Source organism: Siniperca chuatsi, linkage group LG1 (genome assembly GCF_020085105.1).
Source record: "Siniperca chuatsi isolate FFG_IHB_CAS linkage group LG1, ASM2008510v1, whole genome shotgun sequence".
NCBI classification, from domain to species: domain Eukaryota; kingdom Metazoa; phylum Chordata; class Actinopteri; order Centrarchiformes; family Sinipercidae; genus Siniperca; species Siniperca chuatsi.
Genome location: NC_058042.1, coordinates 5623872 through 5649441, shown reverse-complemented (window position 1 = coordinate 5649441; position 25570 = coordinate 5623872). Strand labels below are relative to the sequence as shown.

The window sequence follows — 25570 nt, the reverse complement described above, 5'->3', positions numbered from 1 at the left end:
TTCTTGACAGGTAGCAAAGATACTTCAGGCATGTTGTCAGTGTTAATGTGATGTAAATAAAGCAGAGCTAATCTAGATAGCTAAACTATGTTTTAAAGTAATAGCATCTTTTTTCATTAGCTGTAGACCCTACAACAGAAATATTCAAGGTGAGTTATCACCAGTGATAATATAACCATGTTCATAATGTAGGACACTTAAAGAAAACTTCATGCTAATGTCTTTCCCCATTTTCTTTACAGTATTATAAATGTGCTGAGACCAGGAGAGATGGTGCTTCAAACTGCTGAGTAATAAATAAACAGCCACAGTGGCAGGGTTGCAGGCTGTGTCTCCTGAGATGGAGATTGTGGGCCGTGGAAGGGTCTCAGGAGTGTGGTGACAGCTCTGGGACGAAGCTGTTGAGGTGACAAGTGGTCTTCATCAAAATGCACTGGTGTCATCTCTAAGAGAAAAGTTTTGGAAATGAATGGCTGCCCAAGAGTGCAGGGTTGGCTGTATATCATCCTGTCTTTTCTTCACCGCCGGTGTCATGCAGCTATTTTATGGAGGGCAGCTGACAGCCAATTATCTGCTCAATAGGGAGGTCAACACTCTGGAGCTTGTCCGTGGAATGGGAGGAGAAGAAGGTAAACCAGATACTATGATGGAAAAACTTACCGATGCCTTCAGTTACTGACCTGGAAAATGTGACTGGGATTGGTTGTGAGGCATTGTGCTTCAGTTGTCACATGAAGACCATCCTTTATGAGTTTCTGGATTTAGCAGATGGTCTTATCAAATCGGAGGGTGATGGCAGATAGGTGTAACTTTCACAACTGAGCCCAGCTTGAGGTATATGATCAACGAGATGTGATGAGCAGGAGAAAATCAATTCTAATATCACAGTTTGGAGTGTATGCAGTATGACATTATTATCAGCAAAGCATGGTGCGAGGCAGACAACCTCTGGTTCTTGGTGACGAGGTCCATCAGTGCAGTGATGCTGTCAGGTTTAAACAGTTGATGTACAGGCCAGAGAAGGTGCAATCATTGGATCATTGGTTTACAGGGTGCAGAGGAGTAAATAAAAACACATTCACATGGGTGCTTCTTCAAAAAAATTCAAGACACACACACACACACACACACACACACAGGGACACATAGAAACTGCTTTAATGACAGACAAAATGAAAATAATTATTTATGTTGTTCACAAGTTATTATTTAATAGTCTAAGCAGTTCATTGCCTTGATGTGGAAAAAAATACCAAAAGAACATTGAGCTTTTAATTTCTGATATAAGACAGGAAACATAATGACAAGTTTAAGCATTTTAACATTCAGATGCAAAGAGTTGCCAATTTTCAGTTGAAAGAAAACAAAAAACAGAGTTTTTATATTGGGATATTGGTCCTGTCATTATTCAGTATCAAACTGAAAAATAGTCAGTGGTATTAGCTTAGCTTATCTTAATTTCAAAACACATTTTTGGGGTTCCTGATGTTTTCCTGCCAACCAGCTTTTTTTGTGCTTTTTCCTTTATGAGGAGCAGGAGGGCAGCCGAGAGGCTGGTGAAGGTCTCTGGGGTGTGAAGACTGTTTGACAGGTGGAAGTGGTCTGGCTGTCTCATGGGCGTCTGGGGGATCCCGTCATTCAAACTAACAACAACACAGTGGAGGTGTGGGGCAGGGTGAGTCTAAGATTGCCTTTTTGTTGATAGTGAGCAAGCAGAGCCCGTTTTGTGCTGTGTGAATAATCTCTTTTCCTGTGGGCTTGATGTTCTCTAGGGTTCCATAGTCATCTTCAGCAGATGTAGAGTTGCACTGCTCAATGATGTGTTTTGTTTTTGAAGGCAACCTCACAGAAATGGAGGCAGAAACTGACAGACGAAATGTTGATGTCAAAATTATATTTGAGCATGTAAGAGCCTTCAATATGTGGCCCAGTTTGGGTGCCTTCATGTTCTGTTTGCAAATTGCATTATCTGAATGACCCAGGTTTGCCTTATCTACCATCTACTAGCAAGAACTATGACTAGCCGGTTAAAAAAGTAGAACACCTAGCAACTTAATATTTTTGTCAGAAGGTGGTGGAAACCAAACCAGAGCTAAAAGCAGAGTTAATACTGGACTTACATTCATCAAGTGGACGCAAACACAACTCCAACTGAGTGCTCTGTGTTTGCTGGATGTGGCAACTATTTACTAAAATGTTAGCCTTTATAAGGTCGTAATATGTCACGGCTGTGGGTTTGTCACCTTCTTGTGGAGTTCTTCAACCTCTAAGAGGCCAAAAAATCAATTAGCTAATATAACTTTAACTAGAAAAAAACACTCATTATCAAGTTGTATTGTTTCATTTCCAGTCAGTGTTTGTGTGTTACTAGTAGCATATTTTTGCAGCTCTAGCTCATTATAGTTAATTTTGTTGGAGTCTTCATTAGAGCGACTAATATGTGCTATACATTTAAACGTAGACTAGTTCTGCTCAAGCACTCAGAGCTCTCTCCTTCTTTTAACGATTTTCTCACTAATCCCACAGTTTACATGCTATTCAGTTTTGCTAGCTACCGTTCTTTAGCTTAGCAGCTAGCAATGCTCTCTCTCTCTCTCTCTCTCTCTCTCTCTCTCTCTCTCTCTCTCTCTCTCTCTCTCTCTCTCTCTCTCTCTCTCTCTCTCTCTCTCTCTCTCTCTCTCTCTCTCTCTCTCTCTCTCTCTCTCTCTCTCTCTCTCTCTCTCTCTCTCTCTCTCTCTCTCTTGCTCGGTGTGTCAAATGTTTAGCTATTCCTCTGCCTCCATTAGTGATAATGGTACATGTAATAAATGTAGTTTATGTGTAGCGTTGGAGGCAAGGCTTAGTGAATTGGAAACACGGTTCCATGGGAACTCAATCATTAGCTGCTGTAGTTAGCCAGTGCAGACCGACCAGTTAGCCGTCCCCCAGAAGCTCCCGAGTATCCAGGAAATCAGGGAGGCTGGGTAACTGTCCGAAGGAAGCATAGCCCTAAGCAGAAGCCCACGGTTCACCACCAACCTGTTCACGTTTCCAACAAGTTTGCCCCACTCAGCGACACAACCGCTGAAAAACCAACTCTGATTATTGGCAGCTCCATTTTGGGAGACGTGAAGTTAGCAACACCAGCAACCATAGTCAAATGTATTCCTGGGGCCAGAGGGGGTGACGCTGAATCCTACTTAAAACTGCTGGCTAAGGATACGAGTAAATACAGTAAGAATGTTATTCACGGCGGTGGTAACGACTCCCGATTACGCCAGTCGGAGGTCACTAAAGTTAATGTGACGGTGTGTACATTTGCAAAGACAATGTCTGACTCCATAGTTTTCGCTGAGCCCCTGCCAAATATGACCAGTGATGACATGTTTAGCCGCATGTCTTCATTCCGCCGCTGGCTGTCGAGGTAGGGTCCAGCAAACAATGTGGGCTTTGTAGATAATTGGTGGACTTTCTGTGGAAGACCTGGCCTGATTAGGAGAGACGGCATTCATCCCACTTTGGAAGGAGCAGCTCATAAATACCTAAATAAAATTACCACCACTGAAATAGCACAACAAAATAGGATAATTAAATGTGGACTCTTAAATATCAGATCTCTGTCATCTAAAGCTGTACTAGTGAACGATTTAATATCAGAATATATTGACTTATTTTGTCTTACTGAAACCTGGCTGTGTCATGAAGAATATATTAAAATGCCTAAAATAATCCACTCCACCCAGTCATATTAATACTCACATTCCTCAAGGCACTGGCTGAGGAGGTGGAGTTGCAGCCATCTTCGACTCATGCCTATTAATCAACCTTAAACTTAAACTAAATTATAACTCATTCGAAAGTCTTGTTCTTAGTCTATCACACCCAACCTGGAAAACACGATAGCCAATTCTCTTTGTTATAGTGTACCAGTCTCCTGGTCCTATTCTGAATTTTCATCTGAAGTTTTGTAAAACAGTTATTATTGTAGGTGATCTCAATATTCATGTGGAAGTTGAAAATGATAGCCTTAATACTGCTTATCTCATTATTAGATCTTCAACTAACTCCAACAATTTTTTCATCTTAACCTGTCTCTTAGACCCCATTCCAACTAGGCTGCTTCAAGAAGTTTTAGCCTTAGTTAGCACTTCTTTACTGGATATGAAGGGGGCAAACACTTTTTCACACCACTCTAGTTATTCTAGATGTCATTGCCCTCGTCTCCAGCACCACCGAAAGGAACCATTGAGTTACATTTGATCACGATTTATCCTTTAACTCTCACATAAAACAAACTTCAAGGACGGCCTTCTTTCGCCTACGTAACATTGCAAAAATCAGGCACATCCTGTCTCAAAATGATGCCGAAAAACTAGTCCATGCATTTGTTATTTCTAGGCTGGATTATTGCAATTCCTTATTATCAGGCTGTCCCAATAAGTCCCTTAAGACACTCCAGTTGATCCAGAATGCTGTGACAAGTGTACTGATAAGAACTATGAAAAGAGATCATATTTCTCCAATATTAGCTTCTCTGTACTGGCTCCCTGTAAAATCCAGAATAGAATTTAAAATCCTTCTCCTCACTTACAAAGCTCTTAATGGTCAGGGACCATCAAATCTTAAAGAGCTCATAATACCTTATTACCCCATTGGAACACTGCACACCCAGGATGCAGGGTTACTTGTGGTTCCTAGAGTCTCCAAAAGTAGAATTGGAGCCAGAGCCTTCAGTTATCAAGCTCCTCTCCTATGGAATCAGGTCCCAGTTTGGGTTCGGGAGGCAGACACCACCTCCACATTTAAGAGTAGACTTAAGACTTTCCTCTTTGATAAAGCTTATAGTTAGGGCTGGCTTGGGTGAGGCCTGAACCATCCCTTAGTTATGCTGCTATAGGCCTACACTGCCGGGAGACTTCCCATGATGCACCTCTTTCCTCTCTCCTCTCTCCATCTGTATGCATTTTTATCCCTTTAATGCATGTTACTAACTCAACATCTTCTCTCTCCCGTAGTTTTGTGCTTTCTTGTCTCTCACCTCTCTCCTTCTGTCACTTTCAGCAGGTATTTCTGCCTCCGGAGATGCAGAGTCTGCTGAGTCGCCAAGTGCTTGCTCATGGAGGGATTTGTTGGGTCTCTGTAAAGAGTACGTTCTAGACCTGCTCTATAGGAAAAGTGCAATGAGATAACTTCTGTTATGAATTGGTGCTACATAAATAAAATATAACTGAATTGCAAAGTTGGTACTGTAAGTCCAGTTTCCAGTAATGTTATCTGTTCTATTAACAAGCATGCAATTAGTTATGTCAGTGTTAGTCAGCATTTGTACTGTATTGCATCCTTTTTCTTAGCGCAAATACTGCAGAAGAATAATCCATGGGATTGCAGTGTGGAAACTGGTAGTGTCTGAGGTGAGAGGGCCCAGCTCATCCCTCACCCCTACTCCATGGGGTAGATCAGGAGATCAGGATTGAAGCCAGCAGGTTTCCTGTCTCTAACATTCACACACAAATCCCATCTGATGGCAAAACAAATTTTGAAAAATTCTACAGATCAGGTTTAAGCATAAAATAAACAGGCAGACAGAGAGAGCAGCGATTCACCGTGGCAGCCTGGCATAGCAACAAACTGTTTCTTTTTTTCATTTTAAGAATTTTCAGATCATCTGCCAAGGAATGAGAAACCAAATTGCCAATTGCATGTTTGGCAAATAAGGATCATAGTACTTATCAACATGTCATCCCACCTGTTTTTCAAGGCTATTGTAAAGAGTATATGTTAGAATCAGATGCTGAGTGTTTATTTGTCAGATTAACAAGATTTCTCTTAACAAGGACTGATGGAATCCAAAACTACAAAAAGGTGACCCATCTAGTGTGATAACATTTTACTTGCCAGGATTGTAGATTCAGGAATCTAAATGTACAACAGATTTTTCAAAGCTACTTACAGGTTCCACTAACAACACTAATAAACTTGTTTCTGGGAAAAATGTTGAAAATACAAACTCACCAGGGAAGGTATCATAAACAATTTATCAGGTGGGGAAAAAAATCAATGTCAGGCAGTTGTAAAATAATAAAAACATAACTAACTTCACTGAAAAGGGAGTGCTTTCCATTGAAGTCAATTCAACCTACAGTACTGTATGTTAAATCAAGATGGTGCAGAATATGGCTTTTAGCCACTGAGTGAAGAAATCCTGCACCACCTTTGATTTAACATGGGTTGTGTCACCCGCTTTCTATTGGAGCTATACTTTACACCTATCTGAAATCTTTTTCTTTTCTAAGTTAACTAACTAAGAAGATTGCTTTCCCTCCAGTGTGTGTCCAGGGCCACGATATATGATACCATATGAAGGTCCTGGATTACATTTATTCATTTGGCAGACAATTTTGTACAAAGCAATGTACAAATGAGGTACCACCAAGTCAGACTAGATATCACTGTAAGATATACATTTTAAATAATTTCATCAAGGTCAGTTCTGACTGTTAAACTTACTGATTTAACAGCCAAAGACACATTTTTCCTAACATGTGGAGCTTGGATTGGTGAGTGTTAATTTTGGACTACAATTTTAAACACGGGTTCTTGTGCTAATGTTCAACTACTTGTTGATATAAATATAATTCTGCATTGGGGCAAGTATTTACTGCGTCCATCTTCCTCATGCTTACTCACCAACATTCCCAAACTTTTACCACAAAGTCTAATTTAACAAGTCCCCTCCTCCATCTCTGTGTTGTCAAATCCCACCACAACTCGACTTCAGCTCAGCATGTTTCCTTAAAAGAGAAGAACCTGTAAGTGCTTATGAACTGAGACATGGAGGGAGAGACAGACCTGTAGAGTGACAAAGGGCACGCACATGAACAGAGCAGCTGGAGGAATTGGCTGAGCATCTTTGGTGTTTGAGTGCTCAGGTGGTAAGAGCAGTGGAGAGACCGTGCTTTGAGTTAGCTCATCACAGAGCTACTGCCACTTGCTGACAATGAGAGCGTTACTGGGACCCAGAAAACTGCTGGCTAGGCAGAAATAGGCTCCCTTTGTTCTATTCAGCCTAGTGGAGCAGCAATAAACTTTCTCTCTAATTCCCCAGTGCTGGGCACAAGAAGAAAAAAAAATAGTTTCTTCTGCTTTTGCAGCGGGTACCAAGAAATGCTTGCATTCAAAAGACGTTTTCACTTTGAGGATGAGGAGAGCGGAGGATGAGAGAAGGGAGGAGTGAAGGATATTATATTGGGAAGGCAAAGCTAGCAGAGGAGGTGGGAGGGAAGAGAGGATGGTTTGATTGTGCTGAGAGAAAGATGAAGAAGTAAAGAAGGGACAGAGACGGAATGTGTGATTGGATTTGGCCGAGTGGTAGAGCTAGCACTCTGTTAGGTGGCTGAATGGATGGCCTGTTTTATAATGGCAAAGAATGGGCATCGGCCAAGGGCTCTAATAGGGCCTTCAGAGAGGATTCAGAGGTTGAGAACAAATCCTTGGTCACAATGGAGCACAGGTCTGCACCAAGCCAGTCAAGGCTCTGTCCATCTCACCAAATTTAATTACACTCACAGTGTGGCGGTCTGGCTCACACAACAGCTCATCTCAAAATAACTTCAGCCTGCTGCGACTTGGATGGGCTAGATTTGCATCCCAATATCTCCTTTATGATACTCAACAATACAGAATATTTGAAGGAAAATGAAAGATTGAATCAGATAACTGACAGGAGGTTTATTCTGTTATACTTAAGAAATAAATGTCAAAATATTCAGTTTGTATTTCATCTGTAAATGTTACACGAGTAAGTTCACCCAAATTACAAGAAAGGAAGCTTATTTTCTCTTTTATGATGGTCTCTGGCCATGCAGATAATTTTAGTTTTATATGTTGAGAGTTTGAGATATCCACATTTGAAATGCCTGCCACCTCAACAGCAATTTTTCTTTCCAGAAACAGTATTGCATTACTCTGGATAATCCACAGATCTCACTGTGAACAGAGACAGTTATAGCTCTGCAAATCCTCTGAGGCAGGAGGTTATGGTGGATGGATGGGTCAACAAACCTGACTTTGACGTGGAAGACATAGTAAACATCCCATTGCTTATACCAACCATAAACTTTGGTTTCTTTTCAGCATGACCACAACTGTTCTCTAAACTTAAACAAAAATACATATGTTTCCTCTTACCTGCAGTGCTATTTATCCATCCAAATTTTTTTGGTGTGAGTTGCAGAGTTTTGGAGATAACGGCTGTAGAGATATCTGCCTTTTCTGAATATAATGGAACTATATGGCACTCGGCTTGTGGTGCTCAAAGTGGCAAAAACATACATTTGAGAAACTCAACAGCAATGTCTCTTTCCAGAAATCATGAACCAGTTACTCAAATGGTTGAGGTGGTTGTTGTGATTTTATGAAGTTCAAATCTGTGGATTATCTTGAGTAACAAGCAAGTAGTTTATGTGCCTAAATCTACCTAAACCTCAACCATAGTGGTGACAGATCAGAAAACAGTCATGAATCATTTTTGTAATGGTTTTGGAAGACACTGACAAATGTCGTCTTGCCGATAGAGGCATGAGATCAGAATACATTTGGCTTCCTCATTTTGGAAGCCAATGATAAACTATGTATTTTGCTGTTTTTGTTGGAGGACTTATTGCAAATTGGCAAATAAAACCAGTGTGTGTAAGTACAGAAATATGTCTTGTTGTAATTTGGGTGAACAGACCCTTTAAAAGTCAACAACCCTACCCCAACCACTTATTTCTGATCAATAATGAATGTCATAGACTGGCTTAGGTATCAGTATATCTGACAACTGGGTGTGTTTGAGCGTGGCTGAGTGCCTTTAATGCAGCATTTGCTTAGTCTGAGCACTCCTCCGAGCTACATATGCTGCATGGTGTATGTCATTGTGCCTGAAGGAGGAGGACAGTACAGTTAGCTGGCTCCATTTAGCCTCGCTCTTGTTTGGCTAGCCTGCTGTGTGGCAATTATGCCTGCAGGTAACGTGAGAGAAACGGGGAGAAACAGACAGAGAGATAGAGAGAGAGACAGGGGACTCAAAAGCAAATCTCAGGGTCACCTTAAAAGCACAGCAGGCGCCAACACATTTCTCGTCAAGAGTGGAAAACATCAGTGGAGATTGAAGTATTCAGAATCTTTACTTACGTAAAGCAAATCCACAAGATACTCTGTTATAAGTAGCAATCCTGCATTCAAAACTTCACCAAAATAAACGCACGCATCATCAGCAAAATATACTTAAAAGCAATGTTAATGTCCTCACAATGCAGAACAGCCCATGTCATTGTTATGATATATGTGTGGATTCTATATTACCGTATAGGCTTATTATTACTGATGTATTAACATGTAAGCAGCACTCGCACGTACCTGCACATTCCACTAGTCACAGTTATGAATATACGCTTACAAACACACTATCATACATGCACACAAACACATACACTACTCCCACTAACAAAAACAACATAAAATCTGTATCATCTTCAAATCATGTCTGTTTGATATGTCTTGTGTTAATGTCTGTATACTGTTACTTCTATGTCTGTCTAATTTGTCACCTGTTTGTACTATGTCTCATTGAGAAATTAAAACAATTAAAAATTTAAAAATTTAACTCTGGTAGTATAAGCGCATTACAGATTTTGTACATAAAAATGTGTATACTATGTTGTTATTAATACTTACAACTAAAAGTTTTATGGGTCTTAAAAGGTTGTCATATGTTTGACCGTTTGAGCTGAATTTGTTTAAAGTAGCTCCAATATTGAAGCTACTTTTTTGAAGTACTATAGCTTTAACTTAGCATAACATAGCTTTTGTCTGATGATAAAAGCTGAAGTACATCCATCAAACCCGCAACTATTTTTCAGTGCAGAGTAAATGGTTGCTTTGTTTACTACATTTTAGAAGTCTAGTCTTCCCCCTAAAGCTCTCTCCATCAGTTGAGGGACCCTCTACTTCACTCTTCCATTGTGTATGATTTTGCCTTTGTCTTGACTTCCAGCAAACACATATACACACTCCCTTGAATGCTCACTTTGACTGCGTGTTTTACAGAACTGAAGGCTTTTACCTTCAGTGGAGTGGAGGAAAATCAATGTTGCCTGCCCTTTAAAAACAATCCACAGTTGTACAGTTTCTCAGGGGGCCAGGGGTGAGCTTGCTGCTGCCACTCGCTGATGTCATACAGTCATCACATTCTGCAGTTCATTCAGTCCATTGCAACAAATTCAATAAGACTCCTTGAAACAGTCAAGAAGAGATCACCAATGTTCAAGTTATTACTCAGAGAAAAAATATGTTTACCTGTACTCTGGTAGTTCATCGCAGCTCAGTTACAAGGCCATATGTTCTAGTTATCAGCGCAATAGCCATAGAAAGAGATGCTGTACATCTGTTTATGCAGCATTCTACAATAAAATTTAACATTATCAGCATGCTTGGTATTGCTTAGTACTTCACATTCATCTTACAGACACAGTACATGGAAGGTTATCTTTCTGCCCTGAGCACACAGGGGGAAACGCTGCATTATTCCACCCGTCGACTTCCCATCACCAGCTGACTTACACAGTCAGTGGAGTAATCTCACATTGATCTTTACTTTACTACACCTCATCAACAGCCATCTGCAAACAGCTATGAGTGAGATGAGAATTCATCTCTGGGTTTAATTTAAAACGAGAGGACTCTGTAACCCGTGGAAGTAAAGTTGTGCAGAAAAGGAGCTGCAGGCCAAAATGAAGAGGATTACAGATGGATTACCTGTGTTCTGACTCGTGGATGGAGAATATGACTCCTGATGTGGAGGACTTCTGCTGGATGGAGGCCAAGAAGGTAAACTCACTTTTACTTCTGAACAGCTGCACCACTTTCTCTGTGATGTGTGCCGGGGCGTGAACTGCTCTCCCAACATCTGAAGGAATAAAGTAAAATGGAAAGAAATCATGAGCTTGTTTAAACTCTTTTCACGGGCGATGTGCTGTCTGCCTTCTCCATGTGTACTTGCCAAAATTGTGAGCAACATATTAAGCTAGCTAATCACACATGGTGAAACACAAAGTAACACCTTTACACTTTGAAAATATATCTCATCAGTTCTGTCACTTCTGTCTGGAAGTCTGCGTTTGAAAAAAAATCTGTTGATGCCAACAGGCTTCTTACATCAAACTAGTGCATATAAATTGAGACAGTAAACTTTGCATAAAGGTGTGTGTTTGTTTACACTAAAGAGAACTTTATATCCTCTTGAGGAGAAAATTAGCAAAAATAAAGATTTTGGTAAATCCAGCTACTTCTGGACAGAGCGCTTGCCTACAGTTTTGTGGTTTTTCTTTTAAAGGATAATTCCACTTGACTACAATTTCAGTCTTACATATGTAGTTTTGTCAATCATTTATATCAGTTATGATAATTTTGTACTCCCCAAAGTAATTGCTCAGATCTGGAAAAACTGCAACATTGCTACAACATGCCAGACGGGGCAAAAACCACAAGCAGTCAGACGATTAGACAGATTGTAAACAAGCCAACGGTTTAGCCAGCACACCCAAAATGCCATTAATAATCCCTTATTGCTATGCTAAGTATGGTAGGTCAAAATTGAACCAGGATTTTGTAAACCAGTTATTTTGTAAACTTTGATGGATGTTTACAACAGACAGTTTTGGGTCATAATTTTACCGTCTGCTTTCAGCTTCTCTTTTAACCTTGAGGTTTGACTTATTTTAGCAATGTTGCCGTATTCTCAGATCTATGCAACTGCACCTCGTCATTACTGGTATGTTATTCTAAACAATATGAATGGTGGCCAAAGCTACAGTGTGATATGCAACTTTTTGACATTTAATGCAGCAATAAACAAGATAAATCACACCATAACAGTCTGAGTCTGTGTGTGACCCTGCATTTACATATATAGAAATCCCCATTTGCTTGTAATTAGTATTGCAGTGATGTTTGTGAGTCAGCAATAATAGTGGCAGAGAGGGGTCAAAAGTTTAGTTAGCATAAAGCCTGTTGGAAAACATGGATGCATACATGTATCAGCAATGTAATGGTTTGTTTTGGCCTTTGTTTTTGTTCTTTTTTTCCCCCTCTATTGTTTTTGTTTTTTTCCCCCCTCTGTTCTTTCTCTATTGCATCAACATTCACAAAGAAGTAAGGCAACTTAAGGCATACTGTGATTAAATATTTGCATATCTTATGCAAGTTACAAATCAGTACAAGTTGATTTCATGGTATACTGAAAATGACTGAAACCAGTGGTTGCCTGCAAGGGAAGCAAACATGGTATGCTCTGGATAATTGCAATGCTTTAGCAAGCATATTCAACTGTTTTTATTATTAGCAACACTAGTGGCATGGCTCTATGGATGGCAACATCGGTCTGTTGGTCGGTCGGTCGCTGGGTTCACCACTGATCCAGACTGAAATACGTCAACAACTGGATGGATTGCCATAAAATCCTGTAGAGACATTCATGGTCCACGGTGGATGACTCGTACTCATATTGATGATCCTCTGACCTTTCCTCTAGGGCCACCATGATGTTTACATTTTTGTTGTTTTTTTAGTGAAATATGTCAACAATGACTAGATGGATGCATCTTGCTTCCTTCTCATCTCTGTTGAGATCAGGCAGGATGTTTATGGATGTAGTGACACCGCCAATCATATCTTTCACAAATCAGCGTTTCCTCATGTGAGTTCTGACCACGCTTAGTAGCTTTTCAAAACATCTGGCTATTGACAGTCAAGTAGGGAAATACGTCTCTGTCAACCCTGAAACGTTAAATTGACAATGAAAACCGTCAGTTTAACCCTGCCGGGACTGGAAAGTACTTGTTTATTTTATTTTTGCATAAAACATCACACAAATGATTTTTGTACCATCAGACAGACAAGAAGACTCTGCCGTCTCTAGGATTTGGTAGTGAATATAGTCCTCACAAGTCTAGGAATGTAAGCATTTTCTGAGTATGTGAACATGCATGTAGGAGGAAACCTGAGAAACTTAAATAGTAAACATGTCTGAGCCACCAGAACTGAGGAAAGATCTCAACGAGAGGCTCTTGTGGTTCCACACTCCCAGATATACATGACAGACAGACAGTCATTGGAGAGGGGCCTGTGGCTGTCTCAGCGCAGGGCTTTTAAAACTCCCCAGGGTGACAGTGGCCTGCCTGCCCTCACACTCAGCGTTCCCGCTGTCACAGCCCAGTCGATCGAGTGCCACTTCCCCCAGCCCCGAGATTCATTAGATCACTCCTTCAAATCTGCAGAGACACTGGCCCTATTTTCATGATGTGAAGATACTGTCAGATTTCAAGTCAATGTTTGTTTTTTTACCTTCACCTGACAGACAAGTGAAAAAAGGAGATGTGTGTTGTGCTTCAAGGTCAACAAGTTGTCTCCACATTAATCAGAATCAGAAATACTTTATTGATCCCAGAGGGGAAACTCTTTTGTTACAGCAGCTCACGTCAGTGCATACAGGAATAGAAGTACTAAGCAAAAATATAATACACTACAATACAGGTCAGATAAATTAAGTACCAAGTGGGTATAAGTATAAAATTACAATAAGTGTAAAGTACAAAGTGGATTTAGCGGTTGATGATAAGAATTCAATCCCATTTAAACTGCAGCTATCGCTCCTTGTGTAAGCGCGCAATACAGTCAAATTCACACTATTCACAGCTATGATCAATACCAACAAATTATAGTAATGAGTCCCGTTTAAAACAGGCAGCAAACAAACCAAAGCCGATTCTAATTCCTGTGCACATGAGCTTGGCTACAAATGAGAATGGGAGTTGAACTGTATTTTTCTGCAGCAAACTTATTCCCCTTCAAAGTAATGCCAGGACTGGAAGATCCATGGTTCTTCTGGCTCAGATGCTGAGACTTAACACCAGAATTTCCCTTTTATTCTAAGTCCATGTGATAACATGAACTTTAATGTGCTAACAACATTGAAATGTAACCATCCATTGTGATCTCCTCCTGAAAGGTTTTGTGGCATTATAATACGTCACACTACTCCCAACTTTCCCTGTGGGAGAGGGAAGTCATTATACACATGACCACTAGAGGTCACTTTTCAGGAAAAAGTAGGTTAGGTTGTTTTAAGCAGTGACCAACAGTCTCTTTGGGTACATTTTTTGTGAGGAAACAAAAAAAAACAATCCCATAGTTAGATTTAAAGAAAGAAAGAAAAGGTGTCAGTTTGAGTAAGCAAGTGAAACTCTTAAAAAACTTAATATTAAAAAGAGGAAATCAATGGCTCTAATGCTGGTATATATTTAAAAAGAGACATTTATGGACATAGCACATAATACAAAATTAGTAACACAGCAGCATACATGAAAGAATGTCTTCTACTGTATATTTTTCTAGGACAAAGACACAACAGGACAATGATTCTAAATGTACAGGCATAATTTGAGTGTTGTTTTTATCTTGCCTAGTTTGTACCTGAAGATTGGTCTGATTCTTTGAAAAAGCAAAGCCTCTTATTAGATGTTTGGGATATGAGTGTGACAACCATGCACCAACCATTGTTTCTTTTCAACTCTGGCTGAAAAAAGATTGAGTATCTTACTAAGAAAAATCAAGACCACTTGAAACAAGTTTAATAACCTAATGCAAATAGTGTTTGATAAGATTATTTTTCTTCCAAAAGGAGATAAGATTTAAATCATCCTCAAACAAGACTGTATGACTTCCGTGAATTGTGCTTCTTTTTTTTGCACAAGGGTGGCTCATCTGAGTAGGCCGGTGTCACAAAGTGCCGTCTCAGTCATCATATCATCATATTAAGTCCTGACATTCTCTTTCACTCATGCATTTACACTGAGCAAACAGTTAGTTAGTCTATTAAAGACTTGTATCACCAGAATGGTTAGTGAATCCTGATTTATAATTTGGATCTGTTTGAAAATATGTTGTATTTTTCCAACATAATTTGGATTAATTGCAGTCTGCTTACAGATTTCTGTAATAAGAGAGAGAGAGACATAATGCTAACAGATGCTGTTTGACAAAGGGTTTGTACACACAAACTTTACATCATTAAATTTGACACCCACACACAGTGCCAAGATGATAGTTTACCAAAGGTTTGTCTGTGTTTGTTTACAAATTCTGTTGCACTTAAAACGTAATTGTCCAATGGAAACCAAAATTACAAAAATGGTTCAAACCAAAGAAAACAAACTGCGTGTGTGGTCACATCTCAATAGTCCACTAATAATGACGGATCAACAGTATGATGGGAGCCGAACTAAAGCAGTGCACCCTAACAGTCTCCACTGTACAGCAGTCTCAGGCTTGTAGACATAAACAAACCCATTTACAGTGACAGGAGGAAACAGGTAGAGCGGGAAGGTTCATCTCCCAGCAGACAAGAAGAAGCTCAGTGTAGCAAGCAGCAGCCGGCTGTCTCCCCCCTCCTCTCGATTTTATAGCTCATCACTTTAATCAGGAGCCTGTCGGGTCCTCCCCCAGCTCGGTTAAGTCTTACAGATGGCCTCTTTAACTGGCAGTGAGGAAGAGGAGCTCAGCAGTGGTACGGAGAGACTTCACTCACCAAAGACACAGCCAGCCAAGTCTGTGTGGACTTCTTTCTGGCCTGATATGGAAATCCAGTGTCACACAGCACATTACTGTACTAGGCTCAAGTTTTTCACCAAGGGCACAAACTAGATCAGGGGAGAGTTTTCTAGCAGTGTCCAGCAGGCCAGCAACTGGCAAGAAAATGTTTAAGATTGTACCAATGCTGTCTGGGCAAATCACAGATGCACCTGCACTTGATGCAGGACCCTGCTTGATTAAATATTTGAAATGCAAACTGAGATAAACCCCTTTGTTTTCAGTTGCTGTTATTTAACATTGCCGTTTAACTGAGTACAGTTACATTACATCCAAAGAGAGCCAACTTTAGCTCTGAAAGCACCATTTTTATATGCGGTGCCAGCAATACGCTTCTCAAGGCATTGTAGTGTCAAAACACCCAAGCATATTGTTTTCTTTGTAAAATCCCAAACACACTCGGCATCTTTAATCATGTTAACTCTCCTAAAAATCAGTAAATTTATCACACTCGCATTCGGCTGCATTAACACATCTCAGCTACTTAACTACTACTTCTGTCTGTTTCTGACAATGTGTGCTACGGGCGTCTTTAAATGACATGATGCTATGAAATGAGGTCAGTGGAGTTTCATTGCGAGCCATCTTCCAGTGCAGCAGAGGAGAAGGAGAGAAGTGGTCGAGGAAGAGAAAGTGTTAAGAAAGTGGCACATGGTGAAGTGGCTATGCTCCATTTTTGGACTATACAGCCCTTAAGCAGGGACAAGAATCACTTAAAATCTTACAGGTACAGGCAAAAGAAAATGATTAGGGCTGCAACTAACATATATTTTTTTTTATTGTTGATTTATCCTCCACAGTTTCCCAGAGCCCAGGGTTACATCTTCAAATAACTTGTTTTGTCCGACCAACAGTCCAAAACCCAAAGATATTTAATTTACAATTACATACAGCAAATCCTTTTTTCATTTTCGTAACTATCATCATGTCACACGTTTACAGTCCCTGCAGTGACACATTCACCATCACTGGCAGCTGCTCAGAGGCTGCTGGGTTCTGGTTACAGCTAGGAACATTCAAAAATAAATAAAAAAATAACACATCAAGGTTTTCTGGCATCAGTTGCGACCAGTTGACCTGTTGAGCCAACCAATTTCGTTTACTTAGGATGTAACTAAGCCATGCCATGTTGTTAATTACTAGTTTTTTTTAATACTAATACTCCATAGTGAAATTTATCCTGATAGCTAACTGGCTAGCATTAATCTCCTGTTTTTTGTATCTCTAGTAGTGGTGGAGTAAATTAACAGATGAGGAATGATGTGTGTTCAAATAGAAAGCCACAAGCAAAACTCTTGCAATACCATGGAGTCCCTATCTGAATTATATACTGAACTATTAAATAATTCATTTGCATTGCATACTGGCAAACAATCCAATCCCTAAATGTTTATTATTTAACACTGCTAAAACTGGTGGCAGTCCTGACAGAAGACTTAGTTGTTATTACTTTTGTTGTTTCAGCATTCTGTGTTGGTCAGCACTTTGTTCTGATCAATATGAACGTTGGACATTATTTTCTACTGCTTCAGAATTTAGTTGCCATGGCATTAATGATAAAAAATATAGCACGAGAGGACCTTTGTTTAATACCCCCCCTTTGTATTAATCTTCATTTGTCTCTGTCAACTACCAAATTATTCCAAAAACAGAAAAAACAACACAACCTGTTAAGAAATATCCCACTTACTTCCTCACAAATCATCTATGGTGGCTCATATGCGGCAATAAATGCTTACTTGGCAGCTCAAGAAAATATATATGAACAAAAATATACAGTATATGCCAGTTCCTTCATAATTTCCCTAGCATGTAAAAAATGGTCGTTTTTCTTTTCTTTCTTTCTTTCTTTCTTTCTTTCTGATCCTGCAAGAAGCCAGTCATCTTTATTTCCACACTTCCAGCCCTCCAGTCATCTGTACATCCACACATGAAGCTATCCAACCAGTCATCCATCCAGTACACAGCAGACTGTCCCCGAGGAGCTAGCCTGCTTTCGGCTGCTCAAGGCGGGTCTGCAGTGGAGAGTAAAAAGCAGAGAGACTGGACTGCAGAACAGGGGCTGGGCTGGAACTCAAGATAAAAGGACTGAGGCATGACTGGAAATGGAAAACAAACACACACAAAACTCTCAAGGATTCAAGATAATATTTAAAACAAAATCTATATGTATGTCAACAGCAACAACTGATGGCACTTCATTGTGACTACAGCTGAAGCAGAGATGTTGCAAATTCAGTGTACAGTTTTCCATCAAAAGCAAAATGCAAAGAGCAACAAACTAAGAAATGCAGGAGCAGAGACGATAACAGAAATCACCAAATAAATAACTGTACAAAGTAGTTCAAGGCAAGTGGTACAGTTACAGCAAAATGGTAAGGAATGTCGAATAAGGTTTAGAAACTGGCAAAAGCCACAGAAAGTGAACAGTGTTCATACAAAAAACAAAGAAGGAGTTTGATGCACGCAAAGGAGACTGTGAGTGCATGTCAAGCAGCCTACAAACGCAGTCGAGCTCTCAGCAAGTCTCTCCTAAGTTGACTTGGCTTGCATTTGAAGAACTCCTCAGCTGCTGAAATATTCATAAATCTGAATTGATAAAACATTGATGATTCAGTTCAAGATTCCCTTCCCTTTGCGAGTAGATAACCTGACTGTAAACATTAAAAAACCTGTAAGCTCTATCTGGTAGGTTATTCGTGTGATGTGATGTGACATGAATCTAATGAGACGGGCCATAACATCCTGAGAGGGCGTGCTCACGCCTCCGACAGAGCTGACAGCTCTTTATCACAAGCCATCAGACTGAGTACAGTTTGATTACAGTAAATAAGGATGAAACTCAGAAAAATAAAGCCCATCCATCCATGGGAGAGTCATCGGCTGCCATTTAAAGAACGGTAATGCAGAGCCCTGATATGAAATCCAGCCAGAGGAATATTACATACTGGTTAGAGTAATGAACTTCCCTTTTGATTTCCTCCAGGGGCGGCAACATTTGCATGTTGTATCTCAAACACAAACCAAACAACATGCAGTGAGGCTGTGAAACCAGTCTTGAATTGTATGCAGAGTTAGTGTACAATAATCGACTAGTCGACACTGTGCATCGTTGTAGACTAATCGTTCATCTATGGTTTTAGCATGGTGCAGTAATAAAGCAGTGGCAATGCATCTACAGCAGATATGCAGCTGGGGGCACTGTGGGTAGTTGTTGTTGACGCCAAGTCATTGTTGTCATGCTTGCTTGACTTTAATACTGTGCAGTGTGTGGAGCTAAGCAGCAGCGACATGCAGCAAGAGCAAGAAGAAGAAACATGGCTGTGCGCCCCAATGCTCAACTACAATCAACAGTGTGGAAATGCCTGAGCAGATAAAACTGTCAGTTGCAATATATGTAAGACATACCGTGAAGTACCACAACAGTACCAGCATTGTGCATAAGTTTATAAGCTACACCTGCTTATGCCAACTTATGGCTAGTACTAGCAGCGGCAATGTTAGCGAGGAGAAGCACGACAGCTCATTCTGCTGTGTCAATGTATCAGTCACTATCAGTAATGTTTATTGCAATAAGTCAATACATTCGTAAACTTTATCCAACCTCTGGACATATGTGTTTACTGGCGAGATTGCTAAAGTACTTTCACGAGTTATAGCCAAAGTTGATCTTGTATTTCAAACAGTTTGAGCATGTAGCCTAATCATAGTACATCATAGTAGCCGATTCAGAGCTTTCCAGATGGCCTTCTAACGACCGAAGGGAGACATAACTTTGGTTGTTGTACATAAATTTGTTTGAACAATCATTTTTTATGTTATGCCATGTTAAATAAACAGAATGTAAAGTATTTAGAGAAAGAAAGACTCCCGCTATCCCTGCAAGGAAGCAGTGGCGTTGTTACTGCAGTCAGAATCTCTGGCTCAGATAAGCTTTCTGGGGGTTTAGTCCAATCAGATCATGGCTCATTTGTAAACAGCCTCTCAGAGCCAATCAAGGACTCTGCTATTTCACCTTTACCCAGGTTGGTCCCGCCTACATTCGTTAACCCTTTACTGGTTGTATTGGAGACCTTTTTGACAAAAATTGATCATTGTCGTTGGGTGAAAAAAAATCTATAGTTATCAATCAACTAGTCAACTACTTTTTGGGAGTAGTTGATGACTACTAAAATGCAGCAGTCGTGAATGCCCTAGTGTGCATGTGTGTGTGTGGTATGAAATGAGATTAGCACCATAATTATGTCTCATTGCACTTTTCCTATAGAGCAGGTCTAGACCGTGCTCTTCATAATATTATTTACAGAGACCAAACATAAGAGATGGTACGAGAACTGACTGATATAGAATTTGTCATGTTCACATTTAGCTGCTGAATGAAACAAAAAAAGAGCTTTGTTGGATAAATGAAATTTAAAAAAAAAAAAATGTAAAAAATGCAGTCTTAAAAGTCAAAATTATTATTACTATATTTTAGGGAGTAGTTCGACATTTTGGGAAATACGTGTATTTATTTTTTATCCAACCACGAGTCAGGAAGATTGATTGTGGAGTGGGGGAAACAGCTAGCCTGGCTTCGTCCAAAGTTAAAAAACATGTCTACCAACAACTTTAAAGCTTAATTACATTATGTATCTTGTTTGTTTAACCTATTTATGAACAGAAAATGTAAAAACAGCAATTTGTGGTTTTAGGGGAAGTTACATGTTGGAACAATTTCGTGGTAGACAAAAGCCAGGGTTGGTAAGGGCTTTAAGACTGAACTCAAGGGCATAATTTCCACTGGGAATGGGGCAACATGTCCCCAGAAAACCCCAATTTTGTCCCCCTCCCTTTTGTCCTCTTAACTTCTTAGATTATAGTTCTGATGAGGGAAGATCTGAGTTGATAAACACATTTATGCACTCATCTGAGTTGCCTTTAGAGATGTATTAGCAGAAGCAGCAGCGGGTGTTTTGCAGACAGGCTGCCCTAACTTATCGGTTGGGCCTTTTATGCTGGGGCTGTATGCAGCCTGCAGGAACACATGCAGACACTACAGGGTGGAATAAAAGGTACTGCCAACTTAAAGTTCCGGTTAATATTTTTATTTACTGTTAATATTCTCCCGAAATGATGCTAGAATTGAAAAGTAGTCAAAGACTAGACCGCAAAGTACAGTCCTCTTTGTGGTGAAGATGTAAATGTAACATCATAAAGTATCAGGTATCTATGAAGGAAACTAAAAAGGATTTAGGATTACTGCATTAACAATACAGATGTTTAAACAGCATTTTTTGTTATACTACCAAGCACAATAACCAATTTACTCCTAATTTACATGCTGTGGATCTACGGTCGGTGTGGTGGCCGGTGCTATCCTGTATGCTGTTGCATGCTGGGGCAGCAGGTTGAAGGTAGCGGACGCCAACAGACTCAACAAACTGATCCGTAAGGCCAGTGACATTGTGGGGGTGGAGCTGGACTCTCTGGCGGTGGGGTCAGAGAGGAGGATGCTGGCCAAACTGCCTGCCATCTTGGACAGTGTCTCCCACCCGCTCCATGACGTGCTGGTCAAGCAAAGGAGTACCTTCAGCTGAAGACTCATCCCCCCAAAAAGCACCACAGGAAGTCATTCCTGCCTGTGGCCATCAAACTCTTTAACTCCTCCCTCTAAGTGTCAGTCTGTATGACCCTAGGTCACTAAACTGGACATTGATCATTACATCTCTGCCATACTTGAATAATTGTGCAATATTCTGTGTACTACTCCCGTGCAATATTTAGTTTTCTCATGTTAGTCCGTGCAATATTTAGTTTTCCCATGTTAGTTTTTCCTATTTATTGACATTGATATTATATACCTCCATTACTGCTGTGCAATATCTTAATAATCTCAATAAGATACACTTAACTTCCACTGCTTATTACTTATTACTTATTTTATTACATTGTATTATTATACTGTATTATCATCAACTGGTCAACCCACTTGGTACTTCACACTTATTTTATCTTATACTTATACCCACCTGGTTCTTAATTTATTTTCGGACCTGTTTTTATAGTGTTTTATAGTGTATTATATTTTCTGCTAGTACTTTCTCCTGTGTGCACTGACGTAAAGGCGAGCTACTGTAACAAAGAGTTTCCCTTCAGGGATCAATAAAGTATTTCTGATTCTGATTCTGAAATTGTGTGTATATATTACATTGTGCACCCCCCACTGCTGAATTGTGATATTTTTTGCTACTGTTTGTCCAAGGTGTTTCTGCTGTCTCTAAAAACTCTTTTCATTGTCAATTTTCGTTTCACAGCATTGTCAGCAAGCCACAAATGTTTATCCATAGCAATTGCTGTTTATGTTACCATGGAAACACAAATCTTCTGAGATCACCTCGTGTAAAATTAGTCAGTCTGTATTTCTCTGTCTACCTAACATAAGGCTACACTAAGAGAAAATGTAAAAAATGGCCAAACTCATTAGCCCAGTCAACAATACTGGCTACTGAAAATGCACAAAAAAACCAAAACAAGGCACACTCCCTTCTCTGTTGGATTAATTAAATCTTTGTCACTTTTTATTAAGTAAATGACAGTTGAAAACACAGCAACAAGTAAAATTCAACAATAATCACATTAAATTCCAGTGCCTTACATATGCATTTTTAAAAATTCATTTATTTAAAAAAATAAAAGTGTTTTAAAATTCAGAGATTTAATACAAGCTCAAGAAATTCAAATTTATGCTGCTCAACTACAGTCCCTGTGGGCACTAATCTCTTTCCATATTGTGAGGATTTGTGTGTGTGTGTCTGTGTGTGTGTGTGTGTGTGTGCGTGTGTGTGCGTGTGTGTGCGGATGTGTTTTGTTAACAACTCTCTAGGCTGAGATCCTATCCATAATCTGCTCCACCCCCCACAGCTCTACACAATCCTCCTCTGCTGTGGGCAGGTTTTAACACCACAGCTGGCACTGGTGCTTCAAACCACTCACACTGTACACATACAGCATGAATCCACACACACACACACACACACATACACATATAAAGAACACAAACCCGCACAGGGGAAATAGGTGGAATTGAGATGTGAGCTAATTTAGTGGAGCACGGAGTGCTTTGAGGTGCCATATCAGTATCTGTCAGGCCTCCGGTAGGCCCACTGCTGGGAGTGTGGTTCACTCTGAGGGACCACGCAACTGTACAGCCGGGGACCCTGTAGAGATCCAGGAGAGCTCGAACAGAGAGCTCCCCCCATCACAACTCAGCCAAGCTTAATTACCTGCTCACTCTCCTCTTACCGCTCCACCTGACAAACAGCCGATTACTGGATCCGAGCGTGGGACGGCACCAGCCAGCAGGCTCACCAGCCAGCCAGTCTCCATCCTGTCATCAGCACTGCTTACACAGATATTTATCTCAATTAGCCATGCTCTGCATACTTGAAAAATATGATGTCGGTAAGGCTGGGATAACGGTGTCCGTTAGTACTGTCCCCCTGATATTTGTTATAAATCATCCCCCAAGAGCTCTAAACTACCATGTCGTTAAACATCGAATAAAGCAACAAATCGGCAAATAACCTCATCATCACGCAGTCATGTTTATGGCAGGCTCCTTCATCATTCTCTCACAGCCACAAGCTGACAGCCACAGCCACATTGTTTACCTCTGCATGAGCCCTGCTGCAATTCTTTCTCCTTTAAAAGAAAGAGAGGTGAGAAAAAAAAAAACAATGGTGGTGGAGCAAACAAGTGGTGCAGCGTGGGCAGCATTCAGAGCAGAGCTGGGAGATACGATCAGGACAGGACATACAAAGAGGACACACACGGAGAGATAATTCAGCCAAAGGTCACCCAAGGGCGCCTCACTTCTCTCCTAGAAAACATCTCTGTCACAGCCCAGTGGCACCACAGCAAATACCTGCAACGATCATGTACGACATGTTACATATGTGTGTGTGCACAGTAGACATTAAAAAATTGCCATGATATGAGAACGGCCAAGATCCATAACTCATTCTGTACTTAATCAGAGCTGTAATAAATGCCATTCCTCCTTTGCAATGTTTCAATTCTACAGCTGCTTCATTGTAAAGAAAACAATATCTGATGTGAAAACCAGACATGAAGCAAGGAGGTGCTGCTGGAAGGCTTTCACTGTGAAGCAGCTGCAGTCACAGGATGTAGTCAGAAGTGTTTGAGTAGCTCTAAAAGATGTTGCTTGATAAAAACTTTTAAGTAACTTTTTGTTACCAGAGTAGGGTATTGTTAAGTGCATATCTCCATGCATCCCTAAAATATTCCTGTTTACATCACATAAATCATTATGGGAATTGTAGTGCCAAAACTCAAAACAAATGAATCCCAAATGGAAATAAGGAAAAGAAAAACACGCACATTTTGTGAAACTCTTTTCATGAAAAGTCTCTTAGAACATGTATAGTACCATCCACATGCAAAATGATGGCTTTTCTCAGTAGGCTAACTTATTCTGAAAAAGATATACTGTATCTATGTGCCACTGTGCCATACAGCTATAAAGGGAGTGAAAACTTAAAACAAAAAAAACAGCCAAGGGGTAAAGGCTGTATTACTGTTGATAGGGCTGCAACTAACAATTATTTTCAACAATACGTTTTCATTATTTCTTGATTAATCAATTAATCGTTTTGTCTATAAAACATCTGAAAACAATTAAACAATGCCACAATTTCCTAAAGTCCAGGATGATGACTCCAGCTGTCTTGTTTTCTCCATTAACTGCCTTTGCAATTAGTTGGACAGTTTTCTATGATGTAAAAAACAGAAAAACAGACAATTCTCAAAATTTGCATAGCTGGAATAAATTTTTGCCTTTTTTCTTGAAATTACTCTGCTAAAAATACATTTTCAGGATCCGATTTGCAGCACGCACACACATTCGACACAGTGAAACTATATACTAAACTGTTCTTTTTTAATCTCATCTCATATTGCCATCAGAGTATCCAGGAAATGTATCATACACTGCAAATTTTCTCCATATCATGCAGCCCTACTAGCAGCAGTGTCAGTATCTGAAAACATTACAGCCCAGCTGGTGAACAAACATGCTAAAACTTCTCTAAAAAAGGAAAGACATGGCAAGACAAACAACACAAACAGTTCCCTCCCTCTCTTATCTGAGCAAATGGGGCATCAATTCACACAGAGACAAAGAAGAAACGAGGTAACTCATCAAACACAGACGACTGGAAATGCAAACTAGCTGCTGCGTGTGGAACAATATCTCTATGTGTACTCTCAACATGTGTCAGGGACAGATTATTCACACAGGACTCTGTTTGGAGAGGAAGCTACTGAGTTTAGTGACTCCGGCTGTGTTGGGGTTGATTATGAAGTCAGAAACGATGAATTATTAAAACAAATGGCACTCCAGATGTTTCCCCTGTCATCATGACAAACGCTGTCCTCTCTCAAGCACGGAGATGGGAGCGGAGCATAACACAAGCTTGAAAAACCTCTGCGGCCTTCCTTCTTCTTGTGTGTGTAAGAGTGTAGCAGTGTTTGGTGTGATTTCCATTCTTTGGAGGTATTGTCATTGTAAAGTTAAAGCTTTAGTGTTAATAAACTGCCGGTATGAGGCTGGAAGGTACTACATATCCTGCTCATATGAAAGTTATGTTGTTGTACTTTATTAGGCTCCATTCAGGCAGGTTTAATATTACGCACTAGCATCCATCAGATTAGCCAAAAGCTTTTCTGCTTTGTCAGTTGTCCCATAGAACTCCAAGTGCACACTGAGCAAAGAGGAAATGCAGTACCCAACGGACCAACAAGTGCACCGAAAAAGAATAGGTATTTCGGACTGTAATTAATACTAGTGTAGTTGGAGAAAAATCATTCAAATAATATTGTGCTTGTTTGTTGGTGGAGATAA

General features: G+C 40.1%; 1 protein-coding gene across 5 annotated transcripts in view; it reads right to left on the bottom strand.

Annotated features, from left to right (window-relative positions):
- The window catches only part of LOC122883571 (protein kinase C-binding protein NELL1-like), a 279566-nt gene that overhangs the window by 235724 nt on the left and 18272 nt on the right, over positions 1-25570 (bottom strand). For all 5 annotated transcript variants that reach the window (XM_044212754.1, XM_044212493.1, XM_044212666.1 and 2 more), the window contains exon 3: positions 10777-10927. In XM_044212754.1, the coding sequence (XP_044068689.1) occupies positions 10777-10927 (151 nt within the window). The remainder of the gene's footprint in view (positions 1-10776; positions 10928-25570) is intronic.